Genomic DNA, 18,881 nt, shown 5'->3' with positions numbered 1-18,881 from the left:
TTTTCTTGGTGGCTGTAAAACCTGCCATCAACAATGAATGAATTTGTTGAATGAATTTGTTTCAATTGTTGAATTCGAAGAAAACTGAAATGCAGAGTCTTCATTCAAAAGACATAAATGTGGTAACAGTAGAACGCTGAGATCAAGTACCTTAGATAATACATCTACTGTCGAGGTCCACATTTCTGCTACTTTAGAACATTCCCATCCGAATTACACATTTTGAAACTTTAACAACGTGAACATATTACTTCAAAGCAAGGTGGTTTTCTGTGATGTGGTCATTTAATGTAATTTGATGCTTTACAACTCTTCATTTTTCTGGACACGTCTGAAGTGGCTTATTTTTTAACAGATTCCTTTTTTCCTACAAATTATTTGAAAACCTATCAGGTGATTCCGAATTTTGAACATTTTTGTCAGCAAACAATGAAACTTTAGTCCTTTTGTCTCTTACATGTCTAATATTGCTCTCTTTATCCAATGCATTAAAATTCATACCTGTATAGTCGAAGTCTGACAGAATCTTCTTTTAAAATGGGACAGCCATTATGAGTATACTTCACCTCATCCACCAAATAGTTGCAGTCAAAAACCTGGCAAAACAAATGTTAGTAAAGCAATGCATAAGAAACTCTATTAGGCTCTGCTTGAGAAACAAAAATGCCAAAATAAATGCGTTACGTCTGCAAAGGCAGGATATAATGCAGCATAAAAGGATGATCGCGGCTCTTTCTTTGACATATCGCGGCAGTACACCACATGTTTAGCTGCTTTTGAAAGCCACATAATGATAGAGAAAAACATAGAGAAGCAATTAGAGCACTTTCAAACTGCACATCATTATTTCAACAAGCTCCAGACATAATCAAGCCTTACAAGCAAACAATAACAATTCCACACACTAAGAGCATAACTGAATTTTTGTGTCTGACTGTGGTTTTCATTCCTGCGGTGACTTAGAGGAAATAATCACAAACACACATTACAATCCTGCAGACTGTTTAAAAGAGATGAAACAAACAAAAAGACTTAACCTCTACATCCTGTGCAGTGATCAAACAAATTACCATCACTTAAACAGCAGCTCATTTACCATTTTGCCATGTACAGTCGTGTGCAAAAGTCAGGGACCTTCATTTCTTTCATTTCCAGTCAAAACAATAAATACAACTTATTGGTTATCAGTGACAGGAAAAAAGCAGAAAACACATTTAAAAGAAAATTACACAGAAACCTCAACAACTAAATATAATGTCCTATTTCTCAGCATTAAATGTGCCTGTTTTCTGTCATTACAGCTTTTCGGGAAATTTGCTTTTGCTTTCAGTTTTTGAAAAAAATTGCAGAGATATTTTTCCTCAACTCCGTAGTTCAGTAAAGTAAAGTAAGTTTTTCTGCTTCTCATGATCCAAGTAATCCTAAACACATTCAGTGATGAGGTTTGGACCTTGGCATGGTCAGTCCATTGTTCTGAGAACACCAGCAGCTTCTTTGTTTGCTTTGTTCTTCTTCTATTTCCTTTTCTCTGTAACAGCTACACATCCTTTCAGACTCACCTGTGGATTTTTTCAGATCTGAAGCAAGACTGGAGCTTGATTTTCTCTTATCTCTCAACAATTAAAGCTTGTGCTGTTTATCTGATGGTGACAGTTTTATTGGTCTACCAGTCCTTGCGTGATTGTTAGGAGTCCATTTTCTCTGTATCTTTTAATCTTTTTGAGCCTTTTTGGAAAATCTTTTTTTTTTCTTTGACTTTTCCCGTCCTTATGCAAGTGGATTATCTGATATCTAATTTCCTCAGAAACATCTCCTGAGAAATGAATAACTTACACAATGTCCATTTTGACCGAAAAAGAAATAAATGAAAGGTGGTCACAGACATTTACACAGTACCGTATACTGTATATTATGCAAATTTATTTGTGCACTACAATATTTTCCAATGTTGAGATGAAAAAATGTTGATGTAAACCAGTGCTAATGTGCAGCTGTATCACCTTACAAGTCAGCATTTCTGTCATCACATTCTCATTTATCCAAGATGTTCACTGAGGAGGACTGAATGTGGGACTAATTAGATGGCTAACCTCCTGAATGGTGATCCATTCAAATCTGAATGAGATGTCGTTTGATACTGCGGTTTCTATCACCATCAAAAGCTCATGCGACATGCAATATGATCATTAACACTGGGTCAACAGAATGAAAAGCACTGTCTGATTCAGCAAAAGTCTGACATCTGATCCAACTGATTCCAAATGTTCTACTATACAGCGACAGAAAAGACCTTGAAAAAGAATGTAGAGGACAGAACTATGAGAACAGGAAAAAGAATCACCGAAAACAATTTTTAGCCGTCTTCACGTGCAGCTGTTTCTGCACAGGGTCACAATTACTAGCCTCCAAAACAGGTGGTTTGTCTAATTATGCATGCAGTGACCTTGGTTCAACCACAACAATGGAGGTACAGTCACCAGAAGACCTTCCATTTCATTACTGACCATGTGGTCAAAGGTGTTTTTTTGATAGCACTTTTTCTGATGATAGGCTTTAGTAATATTTAGGTGACATTCTTTTATGTCACATCAGGAGAAGTGAGAACAAACAGCTCATATATTCAGATGTTAATATAAACAAAAAAGTAATACAATTTTAACCAGCCAGTTTGTCTTGAGCAACAAATAAAATCTGAACAGATGGTTCTAGGGAATTGGTGTATGTGGAGTGGAGTGGAGGGAACTGGTGTATGTGGAGGTTCTTTAAACTTTAAAAAGGTTCTTCTTTAAACCAAAAGTGATCCTTCTATGGCGCTCCTCCAAATAACTTTTTGGCAGCTTCTTTTTAAGAGTATAATAAAAAACTGATAACTGCAAGGTCAGGGGTATCCAGTCTTATCAAGGGTGCAAAGGGTGTGGCTGTAGGATTTTATTCCAACTCTCCGAGAAGACACCTGATCAACTGCTTGAAGACTGAGATTTGACTGAACAAGTAGAATCAGGTGTGCCCTTGCTTGGTTATAGTGAAAAACTGCAGACACACTGAAAATAACTCTGGACATCCCTGAACATTCCTAAAGGTACTCAGCATAAATCAAAATGTTGCAATGTAAAAGCAGAAAAGAGGGCATTACCTGTGGAGACAGTGTGCCGACACGTTGTGTAATAGGTTCATGTAGAACCACTTCCAGCTTGCAGGCATCCTTCTGTCTGGGTATATGGAACTGCAAATCTCCTTCTTGCAGGAAAACTGACTGGCCTCTCTTCACCCGCAGGCCAAGATTGGTCTTCACCAGCGAACCACAAGTCCAGTGCAGGAGTCCCAGCAGAAGGAGAAGCTGGGTGCTTATCTGAAGAGTCATCCTCCGTTTGTAAGATCAAAGTTCCTCATAGACTATTCAGTTTAAAGGAATGCCTCTTTGATTTTATGGTGCTCCTTCTGGGGAATGTATTGATGTTAATTAATTGCAGCGCTTGGCCATTTTATGTGAGACATGGCCTAGCTAATAAACTATCTGCTTCAATGATGATGTATATCCATCTTCTTTTGAGGCATTTCAGGCACTTTGTCACAGCCAAGTGAGATCTGTAAAAGATGGACAGAAAAAAGACTTATACGTAATGTTCATAGCTGTGGCTTTCTTGTTCAACTATGAAGGGTAGCAGTAGCAAACCTGGCTTCATCAGAGGTACTCACGTTAAGAGAAGTTGAGTTAGGTGCAAGGCATCTTCTTAAAAAAGCAGGGATTCACAAGACAAATTTTTGGCCATTCTAGACTAAACATGGACACTTAAAACTTGTAACAAACATATTAATGTACATTTACCTTTTACACGACTGACTTACTGACTTCTCAATTAAGTAGCTGCAAAATTAGTAAATTAATGGTTAACCTGACATGTTATGTCATTAGACCATTATTACATTTCAGTTCGGTCATTAGGCCAATAGCTCATCATTAAGTCTTCAGGTCATTATTAGGTATGCAGTTAGGTCATTTTATCATTATTAGGGTTTCAGTTAGCTCATTATTAGGCCTTCCCTGCAGATGCTGAAGTCTTAACCAATTAGATACCTTTGGTTTCCAACCAAATTTAACAATGAAATAAGAGCATTACTACACACATGTATTTTTTTCAAAGAAATTATTAGGCCTATTCCTTCACTGGTCTTCAACAAAATCAAAGAGAAGTGATGATTTTTATAGATTAATAGTCTAATATCAGACTAGCCATTAATACATATTGACCAATGAGCCAATGTACTCTTCATCACCAAAACCAAAGACATCAAGGTTAAAATGTGCCAGTTTGGTGCTGTTAATAATGAATTTTAGTTGAAGCAGAGAGTCCTCTCAAATCACTCACTTACATTGCTGACATATTGCCTACCAACTTTTTAAAGAAAAAAGCAGCAGTAGACATATTTCGGGTAGTAATCACCTCACTCATGTCGGGCATTTCTCCTAAGGCACTTTAAACTGCAGTTATGAAGCCTCTCTTAAGAAAGAACAATCTAAAAGCAACTTTATTAAGTAATTACCTATTTCAAATCTACATTTCATTTGAAAAATCATTGACAAAATCGTCTTCAAGCAACCTACTGGTTTTCTGTCCTTAAATAGCTGTCTAGACAAATTTCAGTCAGGACTGCAGCCTAATCATAGTCCTAAGACTGCTCTAATTAGGGTTTAATTAATGGCATTTGTTTAAAGATAGACTATGGAAAAATATTTGTTCTAATACTGCTCCGTCTCAGGGCTGCCTTTGATGCTGTTGACAATAAAGGTTTTATAGATAGACTTAAGAACTGGATGTCTCTCAAGAATTGCCCTAAAATGGTTCAGATCATACCTGCAACTATTTTGCTAAAATTGAATATAATGTTTCTAAGAGCAAGCCAGTGACACTGTGGTGTCTCCCAAGGATAAATTCTCATTTTATTTATATATGCTGCCTCTTGGTTGAACTTTACAAGACATTATGACAATTCTACTAAACCACAATTATGCAGATGATACCCAGATGTACTAGGCTCCTCTCTCCAAACAACTATGGTCCCCTTGACTTACTTTGTAAGCGCCTTAAGCACATTATTAACTGGATGGGACAAAAGTTTCTGCAGTTGAACAAAGAGAAAACAGAGATTATTTTACTTTGGAATAGCAAAGAGGGGCAGAGACTATCTAGACACGAGAGTTCTAAAAACTAAAGAACTAGCACGTAAACTTGGTGTACTAATGGACTCTGATCGTAGTTTTAGCAGTCATGTCAAAGCAGTTACTAAATTAGAATGTTATCACCTTAAGAACATCAACAAGTTTAGAGATTTCCTAACTAAAGCAAACAGGGACAAGCCAATCCGCACCTTTATTTCTAGCAGGATTGATTGCTGCAGTGGTCTCTTATCTGGATTTCCAAAAAAACAAACGACTTCAATTGATTCAGCATGCAGCTGCCATCTCACTAGCAGTAAAAGAAGGGAACAAATCACCCCCATTCTTAAATCATTACACTGACTACCAGTCTGTTACAGAACACACTTTAAGTTACTATTACTAGTCTATAAATCACTCAGTTGTGTAGGAGCAGCATATTTATCTGATATTTTGCAGCGATATGAGCCGAGCAGAACTCTCAGATCATTAGGAACTTCAGCATTAATGAATTGAACATTACATAACGTAACATTTTCCTCCAGGGTTGGAAAAACATTTCATTGACACTTCTACCTGACATGTTTGTAGAGACAGAGGAAAACACTGCCCAGTCCCACTAAGGTGAGATGTCAACTTGAAAGATGACCTTTGACCTTAAACAATCCTCAGGCCCTAGACTAGCAGGTTTAAGGGGAGATGGCTGTCTCATCTGTCAGCACTGAAAACACAGCCAAATGGGGTTCATTTCTCCCGCCACAGTTAACTGACATAGCCTCAAGGACATGATAAATGGCTTATACCTTGCTGTCATGTTTACATTCACAGTGGGTATATCTCTATTACCTTTCCACTCTGCCTTATCACAAGTTATACACAAGGTAGAGTGAAAAAATGTGGCCAAATAATTGCAAATGGAAACTTAAGGGCAAAACACTTACATGGTAAACATAAGGATTTCTATCAAATAAATGAGTGACATTTTTGTCCTAACTGAAAAAGAGCACGATCCAGTAGTACACAAGCATTTGGGTTTTGTCATCAAAAGAAGGGTATGAGTAAAACACCCCAGGCATATACACAATAAATCTCACTAATGCACTGCCCAGTGGGTCAAATTTCTGCTGTTTTAGGACTTTCTCTCATAGCCCCTGACTTTTTCTTGTTTACTCATTACTTTTTCAGCTTTTCATTTATAGTCCTTCACTGCATATCCATTAAATCACTCCTTTTTCAGAGACCCAAAGCAGCGCCTATTTCATTTATTTATGAGGCTTGTCAAAGAAATGACCCCATGTTTTAGCCAGTAATATGCATCTTTATAAACAATACTGTTTTTAAATGAGTGGTGATAGCAAATGTGCCATAGGTTGAAGGCAAAACAGCTGGTTATATTAATTATACTTTCATAGCCATTTCCTAAATTGGTCTTAAAGGCAAAGTTCCAAAAAAAAGGCTGTTTAATTCTGAAATAAAGAGAGGTTGGAAAACGTGAACGTAAACATTAATGACAACATACAACCCCAATTACAATGAAGTTGGGACGTTGTGTAAAACATAAATAAAAACAGAATACGATGATTTGCAAATCATTTTCAACCTATATTCAATTGAATACACTACAAGGACAAGATATTTAATGTTCAAACGGATAAACTTTATTGTTTTTTGCAAATATTCCCTCATTTTGAATTTGATGCCTGCAACATGTTCCAAAGAAGTCGGGACAGGGGCATGTTTCCCACTGTGTTACATCACCTTTCCTTTTAACAACACTCAGTAAGCGTTTGGGAACTGAGGACACTAATTGTTGAAGCTTTGTAGGTAGAATTCTTTCCCATTCTTGCTTGATGTACAACTTCAGTTGCTCAACAGTCCGGGGTCTCCGTTGTCGTATTTTGAGCTTCATAATGTGCCACACATTTTCAATGGGAGACAGGTCTGGACTGCAGGCAGGCCAGTCTAGTACCCACACTCTTTTACTACGAATCCACACTGTTGTAACGTGTGCAGAATGTGGCTTGACATCGTCTTGCTGAAATAAGCAGGACGTCCCTGAAAAAGACGTTGCTTGGATGGCAGCATATGTTGCTCCAAAACCTGTATGTACCTTTCAGCATTAATGGTGCCTTCACAGATGTGCAAGTTACCCATGCCATGGGCACTAACACACCCCCATACCATCAGAGATGCTGGCTTTTGAACTTTGTGCTGATAACAATCTGGACAGTCCTTTTCCTCTTTGGCCCGGAGGACACGACGCCCACGATTTCCAAAAACAATGAAATGTGATTGAAATGTGGACTCGTCAGACCACAGGACACTTTTCCACTTTGCGTCAGTCCATCTCAGATGAGCTCAGGCCCAGAGAAGCCGGCGGCGTTTCTGGGTGGTGTTGATATTTGGCTTTCGCTTTGCATGGCAGAGTTTTAACTTGCACTTGTAGATGGAGCGACGAACTGTGTTCCCTGACAGTGGTTTTCTGAAGTGTTCCTGAGCCCATGTGGGAATATCCATTACAGAATGATGTGGGTTTTTAATGCAGTGCTGTCTGAGGGATCGAAGGTCACAGGCATTCAATGTTGGTTTTCTGCCTTGTTGCTTACTTTCAGAGATTTCTCCAGATTCTCAGAATCTTTTGATGATATTATGGACTGTAGATGATGAAATCCCTAAATTCCTTGCGATTGCACTTGTTGGACTATTAAACTGTTGGACTATTTGCTCATGCAGTTGTTCACAAAGTGGTGAACCTCGCCCCATCCTTGCTTGTGAACGACTGAGCCTTTCAGGGATGCTCCCTTTATACCCAATCATGACACTCACCTGTTTCCAATGAACCTGAATGTTCCAAACAGGTGTTTTATAGCATTCCTCAACTTTGCCAGTCTTTTGTTGCCCCTGTCCCAACTTCTTTGGAACGTGTTGCAGGCATCAAATTCAAAATGAGTAAATATTTGTAAAAAACAATGAAGTTTATCTGTTTAAACATTAAATATCTTGTCTTTGTAGTGTATTCAATTGAATATAGGTTGAAAAGGATTTGCAAATCATCATATTCTGTTTTTATTTATGTTTTACACAACGTCCCAACTTCATTGGAATTGGGGTTATTATAAAATAAACAAGTGGAGGGTGTAAAATACAAGATTTTCTAAATTGAAGAAGTCAAAACTAAACCATCAAAATTATATTTGTTAGCACACTTTGGAAATGCTAACCCTGTTCTAGTGTAGTTTATCATGTGAGTGCACTCTATTATACTGAACACCAAAACTGAAAATCATATAATTCTACTATTTTTAAAATGACATCTAACTAAACAAAACATTTTCAATATGGATCAAAGTAAAGACTTCAGATTACATTTTCAATCAGTACTAACTAAAACAATTTGGCACTATTGTTCTGTCTAGGTCTGGAAACACTATCCTACACCTACAGAATGGTGGGCACAGACATCACAATTAAACTATATTTATCAGAAAGTGGGGGTAAGCAAGCAGCATGTTAAATGGCACAATCTCAGGAAAAGAAATGTTGTGGAAACTTTGAGTCATGCATAAATGACCTTTTTTCACAGTGAGATGTGGTTACAGAAGATATTATTATTGCAAAATCTAGAAAGTGGGCAGTATGCAAACACTGCAAAGTAATGTAATCTATGAAGGATTAGAATCAGGCTTGCTAGGTCCCCTCAAATCTTTTGCTAAATAACTTCAAAAGATGTATCATGTGTCTCAGAATCATCACCATTCTGATTATCCTTATCCATCTGTGCTGAACCTCATAAGACCTAATATCTTGGTCATACACTTTATCTTAATAGAAACACACCTGATAGTGGGAAACAGATGTGGTCCCAAATTATTCCCCTTAACCCCAAACCACTTTTTAACTCTCTTCCTATTTTTTTTTCTTCCGAATTACATCATACTTTTCATTGAGAGCACATGTCAACACCTGGTCTCTTACACACATGGTATATATTAAAAGTCTTCTGCCCTCTGGAACAAACTGACTGTACCCATCTGCAGTTTAAAGCCACTGCATATATCACATATAAATACTCATTACTGAAGACCATTTATGAAGAAGCAAAAATTTATTATCATTGGTCCGTTCTCTTCTTTCCTTTCTTACTAACAAGTCTTACAGGGTTAGATGTTCGTAAAGAGTTAGATAGAGTAAGTAAGCATTATTAAAATTTCTAAATGTGCCATTCAACCCTCAATTCCATCATATATGGAAATTAAGCTGCATAAATGATCCATTTTGAATTAATTTTTTTGCGATGTCACGAAAACCTATGCATTTATATATCATCACTGTCCAAAGAAAAACAAGTATCTCCAAAATAGTAACTTTACAGAAGAAGCCCAAAACACTCTTACATTTAAATGTACGTTAATGTGAAGACATTTTACTCCAAGTGAATTTAGAGCATTTCTATTGGTCCATTCGTCATGATATTCTCACACAACGTAAAGCACAGTTGGTGTGTTGAAATGATGTAGAAAAATGAAAATCGAGAAAAATGGAGACACATAGTTTTCTTTGGACAGTTACGATATATCTGCCTATTCATCATACCACAATTTAGCCACACCCTGAAGTTATAAGAAATCTTTCAACTCAAATTGACTTTTGAACAAAATACAACACAGCCGATCAAAACAGGGTCATTTACATACAGTATGTCAGTCATTAAGGAAACAGTAACAAAAACAGTCTAAGAGATAAAGAGGGGTTGAAAAACAGTCAAGTAAAAATTTAATATGACTGTTTTGGTACATAAACAGAACACACATTTGAAGTGGACCTCAGGGAAAAAATAAAATACAAGAAAAATGTAGGATCTGCACCTTTTAACCAAAAAGAATCTCACACTGTGAAATACCCTCCTGTATTTTTCTCAATCTTTTTGTTGTTACTATTAGTTCTGGCATCTTTGTTCAGTTGTGTAGCTATTGGTTGGGTCACTGCTTTGTTATTCTAAAATCACCTTGGAGAGTTCTTTAGCCATTTAGGTAGTTAAGAGGAGAACAAGAGCCCAAACGGGTAAGAGTCCATAAACAAGTCAAATAATTTGCTCAGTAATTAAAGTAAACAGCATTTAGAAGATCCATTAGGCCAAAACAGAGTGTTACTTCCCAACAGTGACCTCAACCTCCCTCTTCTTTTAAGAGCTTAAAAGGCCAATATTTCACCAGCCTCACTTATTTCCCACTAAGCCCTGCTCATAGATCTTTGCTTCCTCTAAAAGAATCCCAAACTACTTAGATGTCTACAGCAACAATGACCACTCTGATTCTGCTGCTATTAAACTTTTAAGGATAACCCAAGTACTTTTCATTTCATATTTGTGCCTTTCGAAACAGAGATTCTCTTTTATTTATGGATCTTTAATTCCAACACTTCTTAGCTAAGTTTGGAAAACAGCACATTTGGATCACAAAACTACCACAATGTCTAATCTGTCCCAGATGGATTCCGTCCAAAACAAGCACAGCATTCCCCTGGAGACCAGCAAATTTGACTCATTCATCACCCTGGTCCAAGACACAGAGGGATAAAATGCCAGAAATGTGGTCAGGATGCATTCTGCCGCAAGACAGACTAGACAGGCTAGACTGACCCAAGCGCCTCAGATTTAACACTTGACTACAAGAATCTTTTTAAACCACCAGAGCTTTTGTGAAGTAAAAATGAGAGGTACAGAGCAAAGTTGACATTTTTTCAGATCTTTGTTTTGCTTCTTGCTGATGGAGATGATGCACTCCACTTTGGAGTACTCACTGTGCCCTTGATGCACATCTCTCTTAAGCAGTTTTTAAATAATACTGCAGTGTTTTCAATCTACTATGTATTTGCCATGTTTATCATACAGTTCATTATACAGTTCATTTCCATGTACTTAGTAAGAGAAAGACATTATAACAGAAAACTGACTCCAAACACAACTTACAAGCTAAACACTTGTCTAGTGTGTGTCTAGACCCTGCTGGTCTAGATGGTACATGATCATTCCAAAATACAACATAATTTAAATAATTAAAAAATTTGATAATTTGGTAAGTGCTTCAGATGCAGCAGACTTGAAAGGTTGAAAAATGATTTTAGTGTTAATTTTAAATGTTTGCTACAGGCTGGACATTAACATCATATCACATTACATACATTAAACATAAGGTCAGGGCCTTAATCTGTGGAAGTGCACGTGTTTAGCTTTGTCGTACATATAATGGCCTAAGAATATGTTTGGACATCTGTGCCAGTTCAATGCGCTAGGAAACAACATGTCAACCCAAATGGCATTTATTTTAAACCACTACAAGACTGTAACTTTATTGTTGTCACCTGAGCATTTCCTCAACCTTTGCATGTTTACACCCAAAATGTCTTTTTACTCTTCTGAGTTTATGACTGCATCAAGTTTACCAACACCACTGTAAGAAAAACCTGATACCTGGATGTTTCCACCTCTGTGCTTTACAGTACTCTTAGTGCAGTCTGGCTGGAATTTTTCTCCACACAAAATCATAAGTTTGATGTAATGCTTAAAGTGTTTTTCTCTGAAACAAACACCAAATTAAACATGTTGTGAATTACCCTACATTACATACTTCAAGAACAACTTTAAGAGGTTAAAGTGTCTAATTGCTTATTTGGAGCCACTGTACATGTGTTCTGTTGTATACAAAGGAAGTCTTCCTCCACAAATGCCAAATGCCATAGATCATGCTGTATGTGGAGTTTTTTTAACGAACATAATAAGACACTAAGCCAATTTCTTGAGACCTCATGTAAGCTGAGCCTACACAACACTGCAGGCCCAGGATGTCTATAACAGGGAGAGGATTAAGTGCGAGCTCCATGGGTTGCTCTCCAAAAAAAGGGCCAAATTCCTTACTTTGCTTGTGGCAGATTAGCCCAGGGACCTTTTCCCATCCCCATGGTCCTCTCTGACAACATGTTACTTATCCTTGATCAATCCAGGGGCTCTCTTTAGAATAAACATCACTCCCTAAGACTGAAAAAGCCCATCTCTGGCCAATAGCCTGAAGAATTATTTCTTTCATGCTGCAAGTGAAAAACCTAAAATCTTATTTTCACTGCACTCTTATAAAAGATAGTTCTTCAAGGGTTACTTAAAGGAATGGTTCTATTTAATACACTATAGAACCATTTCAAGTTTAAATGTTCTTTGCATGGAGAAATGGTCCTTCAGATTTATGGAGAACATGTTGTATATGGTTCTATATAGCACCAACAAGGGTTGTTATTATTAAGCTTCACATTGCCCAAATAGAAGAACCCTTTCTGGTGCTATATAAAACCATATACAACACATTCTCCATTAATCCAGAGAATGATGTCACCATGCAAAAAGCTAATTTAGTATGAAATTGTTATATATATAGTACTAAACTGAACCATTCTTTCAGCTAAAGGACCCTTGAAGGATCATCCTTTTAAGAGTCTATGCAGAATTGGTTGTAGAATGCTGTACACCTTCTGAGATTTATCTCTCTTACACATAAGATGAATGGCAGAGAATGTGTGTTATCTAAAAGCACAGATCTTATCTGGTTAAGCGTTTGATCAGGGCTGTGCCTGAAGGTGGGAGAGTACCCTGATCATTTAAGCTCTAAGGTTTGTACACACTACACATAGGTCTGAACTAAAAATCACCAGTGTCATTAAAAAACTTTGCATCTCTGAAGAAAAAAACTGAAGGAAAATATTCTTCACTTGAATCTACATTAAAGTAACAAGATTTTAATCCAAGTAAATTTTGGATCATTTCTATTGGTCCACTCCTCACATAATGTTCACACAACTGTAAAGGACAGATTGTATTTTTAAATGGTGTAATGAATATTATAAAATCAGAAAGAGACAAAAAACATGGTGTTAGGTGGTTTTAATAAGGCAGCAGGGAATACGTCTGCCAGCTCTATTGTTAATGTCAGCCTATACATGATCTACCAGGTGCCATATTAATAGCTGAAAATAGATAACTAGGACTTCCATTATAATCAGATTATTCTCAACCAAGGCATCGCCGTCTGTTTGACATTTTCGGAAGCCTTGCAGTGCCTCAAGTCTGTTCCCACCACATTCCCAACACTCCACTTGGTCATACAACGTGATCTCACAGTTGCAAAACCGCAAACATTGTTCTTAAGGGCAAGATTGAACATGTGAAGATCTTGTCTATGATTATACCATTCACCTTATTTAAAGTGTTCACAGACAGCTTTTGAAGCAAGTTCAGCAGCTCTGCATTGAAAGGTCTATGTGTGAGCACACGTAAACACAACCGTAGTAGAGGTCTACTTAGGGTGATTTGAGTTACCTGGAAATCCATTTGTAAGGCAAAAACTATACAGCTTGCTCAACAGAGCACTTGAAGACTGGAAACTGAAAGAATGAAACTGAAAGCTTAGAAAGAATGTGAGAAACAGTTTTTACACATCTGTATAATACTATTGTTTGACTATCCTGAGTAAAGACTGCACCATTACCGGTCTTTTTTAAATTTAAGGTATGTGAACCATTTTTACAACAGCTATAGAATTACACAAAAAAAACATGATTACCAAAAACCACAGGACCATATTTCATGCTCAATTAAAGCCAGTGAACTGTGATTGGATGTACTTTTTGATAAAAAACATCCCGCTCTGTTTGGTTTCAATCAGAAGTTGTAGATTTAAGATACACAAATCTACATGTGGTGAGCCAAATTAGTAATTGGGACTGAGAGGTTCCACCAAAGGAAAGCCGACGGCAGTCTGGGTGGGTGGCCTGCACCCCTCTGCACTCTCTCTGAACTGTCACATCTTAGCCTCGGATTCCACTTAAGCATGTGGGGGCAGAGCTTCCCAGCCATCAAAATGCAGGGGGAACAAAATGAATAAAAAAGGAAAAACAAAACACTGACATAATGTGCAAAACTATTCTATATCATTTATACTATATACTGATTCTTAGCATGCATATACAGTTCTAGGAAGAGCCTGTATTTGTATATAGAATACTCTGAGCTTCTTTAAACTAGAAAGTTGACATTCTCTTAAGAACCATATATCAAAAGGCTCTTCAGAGAACCAAAAGTGGCTCTTCAATATTGTCTCTAAAGAACCCATTTTGCACCTTTATTTTTTCTAGAGGTAAGAACATTTTGTATGGATGACCTGGACGCTACCTGATCACCCCCACCATACAATACGGTTCAAAAGTCAGAACGCACCCTTCTTATTTAATTTACAGTCAAAATGGCCTTTTGCACAAATTGCACAATTCATTTTGAGAAGAAATATCTGAGGAGATTAGATATAAAATAATCCACTTTCACAAGGAAGAGTAATGTCAAAGGGAACTAAAGGAAAAACAGAGGTTACTAAAACTAAATTTAACAAATGATTAAAAATTTTGAGAAAGTGGGAGTCCTATCAACCCTGCAAGATCAGATGGCCTGCGGGGGTCTAAAAGCATGTTCTCGTTTTTTTGCATGTCTTCTTAAAATCTCTATAACATGATACCCATATGATTCATATCAAAATACTCTGCATACAAAATGCTGCAGCAACTTCAGCAGCTGTAAATTCTTTGCATGCCTTTTCACATGTGTACCTGAAGTTGACTGTATATGCTTTTGATTTCCTTAGAGGTCATTGGTCGCTTCCACACAAAATAAAGATGAACACACAGATGCACTAATCACAAATGGTGAGACGATGTGTATGTCAGCCCTTCATCATAGCCTCATAACTCACATGTGATCTCACAATATAATGAAATGGAAAGGGTGACTCGACAGATCCAGGAAATGTTTGAAAAATGTTTCTGCACTCTATTATAGCAAAGATAGAGAAATATATACAGAAACATCAAGTTTGACATGCAGGTGAGTTTGTGGACCCCAGAGGGAAAAAGAGTATTTGAGCTTTTCATCTTTAAAAGAAAGGAGACAATCAAGCTCTACCTTTCTACTGTGAGAAGACAACTCAGTGCTCTAAATCTAAAGCATGTGTTGCTTTCGCCAATTGAGCATGGTAATTTGCTCCAAGGTGTGAGTTTGTGAGTGAATGTGTCTGTCTGTCTGTCTGTCTGTCTGCCCTGTGATGGACTGGTGACCTGTCCAGGGTGTATCCTGCCTTCTGCCCGATGACCACTGGGACAGGCTCCAGCACCCCCCGCGACCCAAAAGGAGAAGCAGCTTAGAAGATGTGGAATAAGGTTTTATGTACTAATGAGTTGAAATCTGGGATCTCTGGAAGTAACGGAAGGCAGTATATATGCAGCAAAAGCAATGAAAAACTCTTCAATGTCAGTAAACATTAGTTATGCATGATGGACAATCAGTGCAAGTTTGATGATGTATAACATCTGAAGTTGGTGAAATGTTTTTGATTACAGGCATCATGAATGCTGAATTTTAATTGATTATAATATAATGTTTGATTGAGAAGAAATTAATTCTAAGGCAAGATAACAATAAGAGGGACACTGCTGAAAAGATCAAGATGTACTTATCAAACAAAGAAGTTTCTAGTGTTCTCGGCAGAAGGGACTGGTTACCCCACATTGACTCCAGACCTCAACATTATTGAATATGTTTGGGATGACCTCCTTCATGAGAGTAAGAAAATAACCAACTTCTATGACTGAACTTTGGAGAAGAATGGAAGCTGTTATGAAGGCTGATAAAGTATTATATTTAGTTGTTGATGCTTCTGTGCAATGTTTTCTGCTTTTTCCCTCAGGCTGAAAAATGAATTGCTTATTCTAAATAGCCATTCTGAACATAAATTAAATAAATGAAATGTTCTCTGACTTTTGCACAGCATTGTTTTCCTAATGCTCAGTGAGCAATGTTTGAGAAACATGAAAAAATTTAAATGGTTTCAGGAGACACCCCATCTATTCAAAACATTCCTACAGCGTGAAGCTCTAGGATTTAATTGCCACTGTTCCTCAATGCAAAACTACACCTTCAAGAAGATTGAGGGTCCTTTGGGTCACAGGGAAAAAATGTAGCGTTCCTTTCTTGACAAGTGGGCACTCTCCACAGATGGGAATGAGCAGAGACAATGGCTGGAGCCTGCAGAACCGGCTTCCTTTCCTTCACTGTGAGGAGCCCTGCTTCTCATCTCATTAATGACAGGGTCCCAGGCAGCCAAGTGTTTCCAAAGCAAAGATGAGTAAAGCATGAGGGGGGCAAGGGGCAAGCAAAAACTCCTTCTCCTCTTTCTAAACAGCCTTGGCCTCGCATTTGGCAGCAGACCAGGATGGCCTTCACCAGCATGCAGAAATGTTGAGGACTCCCATGCGAAAAGGGAAGTGTATTTGCCAGATGAGGCAGCAATGAATTCAAGAATAATGAAATCTAAATGGAGGTTGTGCACTTGTCTTGTTCGTAGAGCTCAAGATGAGCACGTCTTAGAGCACCGTGGTTTAGACTTGTCTCTAAATCCAGAGAAATGACTGTTTCACTGAACCATGACCTTATCAAAGTCAGTCAAGACAAGATCACTTCATGATGGCTGAGCTATGCTAGTTAAAGATTAAAACTGCCAAGACGTTTAGCAAAATTTATTATCATCCTCTTTACCATTCATATGTATATGTGCGTGTGTCAAGTATATATAGATGTCCAAGTAACACAGAGGAAGGAAAACACTGTGGCATTATTCTTTGTACATGAATTTGCTTATTTCTCAAGGAAAACTGAAAAACACTTCAAGATGACCCTTATAAAGTTGTGGAATCCATAAAAATGTGCTTTTCTTTTACCAGAGATTTTGGTGGTGTAAAAGCATAAAATATCATTTTACAGCTAGTTTTCTGCCTGCTCCCAGTCCACTATTACATTTTTTTAGACAGACATTTTGCTTGCCATCTCCAAAATCATCCCTCCTTATTCAAAATTTCCATCACATAATCCACCAACTGCAATTATTATCATTACACACACATAAAAAGGTAGATGGACCTGTTCTTACCTGAAATCCTCACACACAAACACAAGCGCTATTCTCCTGTTGAAGAGCACCCCGCTGCTTCAGAACGCTCCTCCGCTTTCCACAGCAAACTGTCTAATTGACAAGGCTCCCTCTACTAGCGCCAATAGCAATCCACACCCCTCCACAGAGACAGAGGGAGGGAAGGAGGGAGGTAGTGTGTGAGAGCACAGGGGAGGGATGTTGTCCTACTCCGGAGACTCCAGAAGGAGGGGCGGGTGGGGGGTTCATGGAGGTACAGAGTCTCTTAACAAAGAGAAAAAGAAATGCAGAGGCAAACAGAATGGAGAGACGCAAAACACAAAGTAAGATCAAAGAGAATCCAGAATGCTTTTAGCACTCAACTCAGTCACAACACCTATACCATTACATAATTAAAGAGTGAGGACAACGTGCAGGATCTTTCATCATATAGACGAGGAATCTGGACAAACAATGTATATTTTAAGACTATATTTTAAGCCGGTGTTTTAACTACACTTCCATACTGTCTGAACACACCAACAAATAAAGATGGAGAAGAAGATCCCATTTTGGCTACTTAAAGAAACTTTCAAGAGAAACTTTCAATAAAACTGGATCATTGGAGTAACCATTGTTTTTTTAGGAAGCCAAAAGTGGTTCTTCTATATCATTCCAGAGAACATTTTTGGAGCATTTATTTTTATGACTGTACTATTCTTTGAATTAATTCTACTCAGCAGCGACTTGCAATGATGGGTTGAAATGAAAAATACTGCCTGTCTAAAACCAGATGCAGCTAATCATTCAATCAAATAAATAAATGAAGCAAATTGTGGTCAAACCAACAACTACCAGGCTTGATTACATTGCTGACACTAGTTTCCTGTGCTACTTGACCTCTGACCTGACAATAAATAGCTCTTCTAGTCTAGTCTAGAAGGTCGTGAATTAAATGTTCCCCTTTATTTTTGTCAATGGCAGAATTAATGCACATAAAACCCTTAAAAACAAATCTTTACTTTCCACATTCATCAGTATTTTTGTACTTTTTAGTATTCTGAAAATATGACCATCCATATTAACCAACACAGGGACGGGCAGAGATTGGGCCAATAGAGATTTGGATTACATTTTCCTGTCAGTGGAGAATCTAAATTCAGAATGCAGTACAGTCCAGGACTAGGCTTAATCCCTGTCTGGTAAACTGACCCAGTGTGTTTCTGTATTGCTTAGTAGTGTTGGGATAGTTCTTCAAAAACATAATCTATTCTAACTGTAATGGAATTATTTTACTCATTACTTCATGGAAAAAGTGATCACATTGCTTGCTACTTCACTTTTACTTTACTCTCTAAATCTCAAATATGTACCAACTGGAAACCACATCAGAAAACTCAGCAGCCCCTTTACTACTTTATTTAGAAATAATTATTCGATCACAGCAAACATCATTTAAAAGGCCAGTCACTCTGCCTTTGAACAAGCACAGCTGATTAAAATGATGAACATCTGATGCTGTTTGAAAACCTAGAAACTAGTCAAGAGAAAGGGTACTGAAACAGCTGCACCACAATAAAACTGTTATGAATGGAATGTAAGGCTGTTTCTGAATGATCATCTGTCTTCCTTAGTGCGGTGATCGTAATTCATCGATTTTGTATTGTTATTAAATACTCTGAAAGATCGCCTACTGAGTTTATGGCACTGAGCAGCTCAAGTACACAACCAAA

At 37.6% G+C, this 18,881-nt stretch overlaps 1 protein-coding gene across 2 annotated transcripts in view; it reads right to left on the bottom strand.

Annotated features, from left to right (window-relative positions):
- The window catches only part of frem1a (Fras1 related extracellular matrix 1a), a 65,668-nt gene that overhangs the window by 21,587 nt on the left and 25,200 nt on the right, over positions 1-18,881 (bottom strand). The window contains exons 3-5 of one of the 2 annotated variants that reach the window (XM_017713935.2): positions 17,170-17,433; positions 3,134-3,585; positions 502-596 (exon numbers count right to left, since the gene is read on the bottom strand). In XM_017713935.2, coding sequence (XP_017569424.1) covers positions 502-596; positions 3,134-3,361 — 323 coding nt within the window. In that variant the 5' untranslated portion in view covers positions 3,362-3,585; positions 17,170-17,433. Of the gene's footprint in view, positions 1-501; positions 597-3,133; positions 3,586-17,169; positions 17,434-18,881 lie in introns of those variants that run through there. The other variant, XM_017713936.2, reaches the window with a different exon arrangement.

This window comes from Pygocentrus nattereri, chromosome 2 (assembly GCF_015220715.1).
Source record: "Pygocentrus nattereri isolate fPygNat1 chromosome 2, fPygNat1.pri, whole genome shotgun sequence".
Classification (NCBI taxonomy): Eukaryota; Metazoa; Chordata; class Actinopteri; order Characiformes; family Serrasalmidae; genus Pygocentrus; species Pygocentrus nattereri.
Note: the sequence above shows the minus strand (reverse complement) of the source record. Positions and strands in the feature narration are given on the sequence as shown.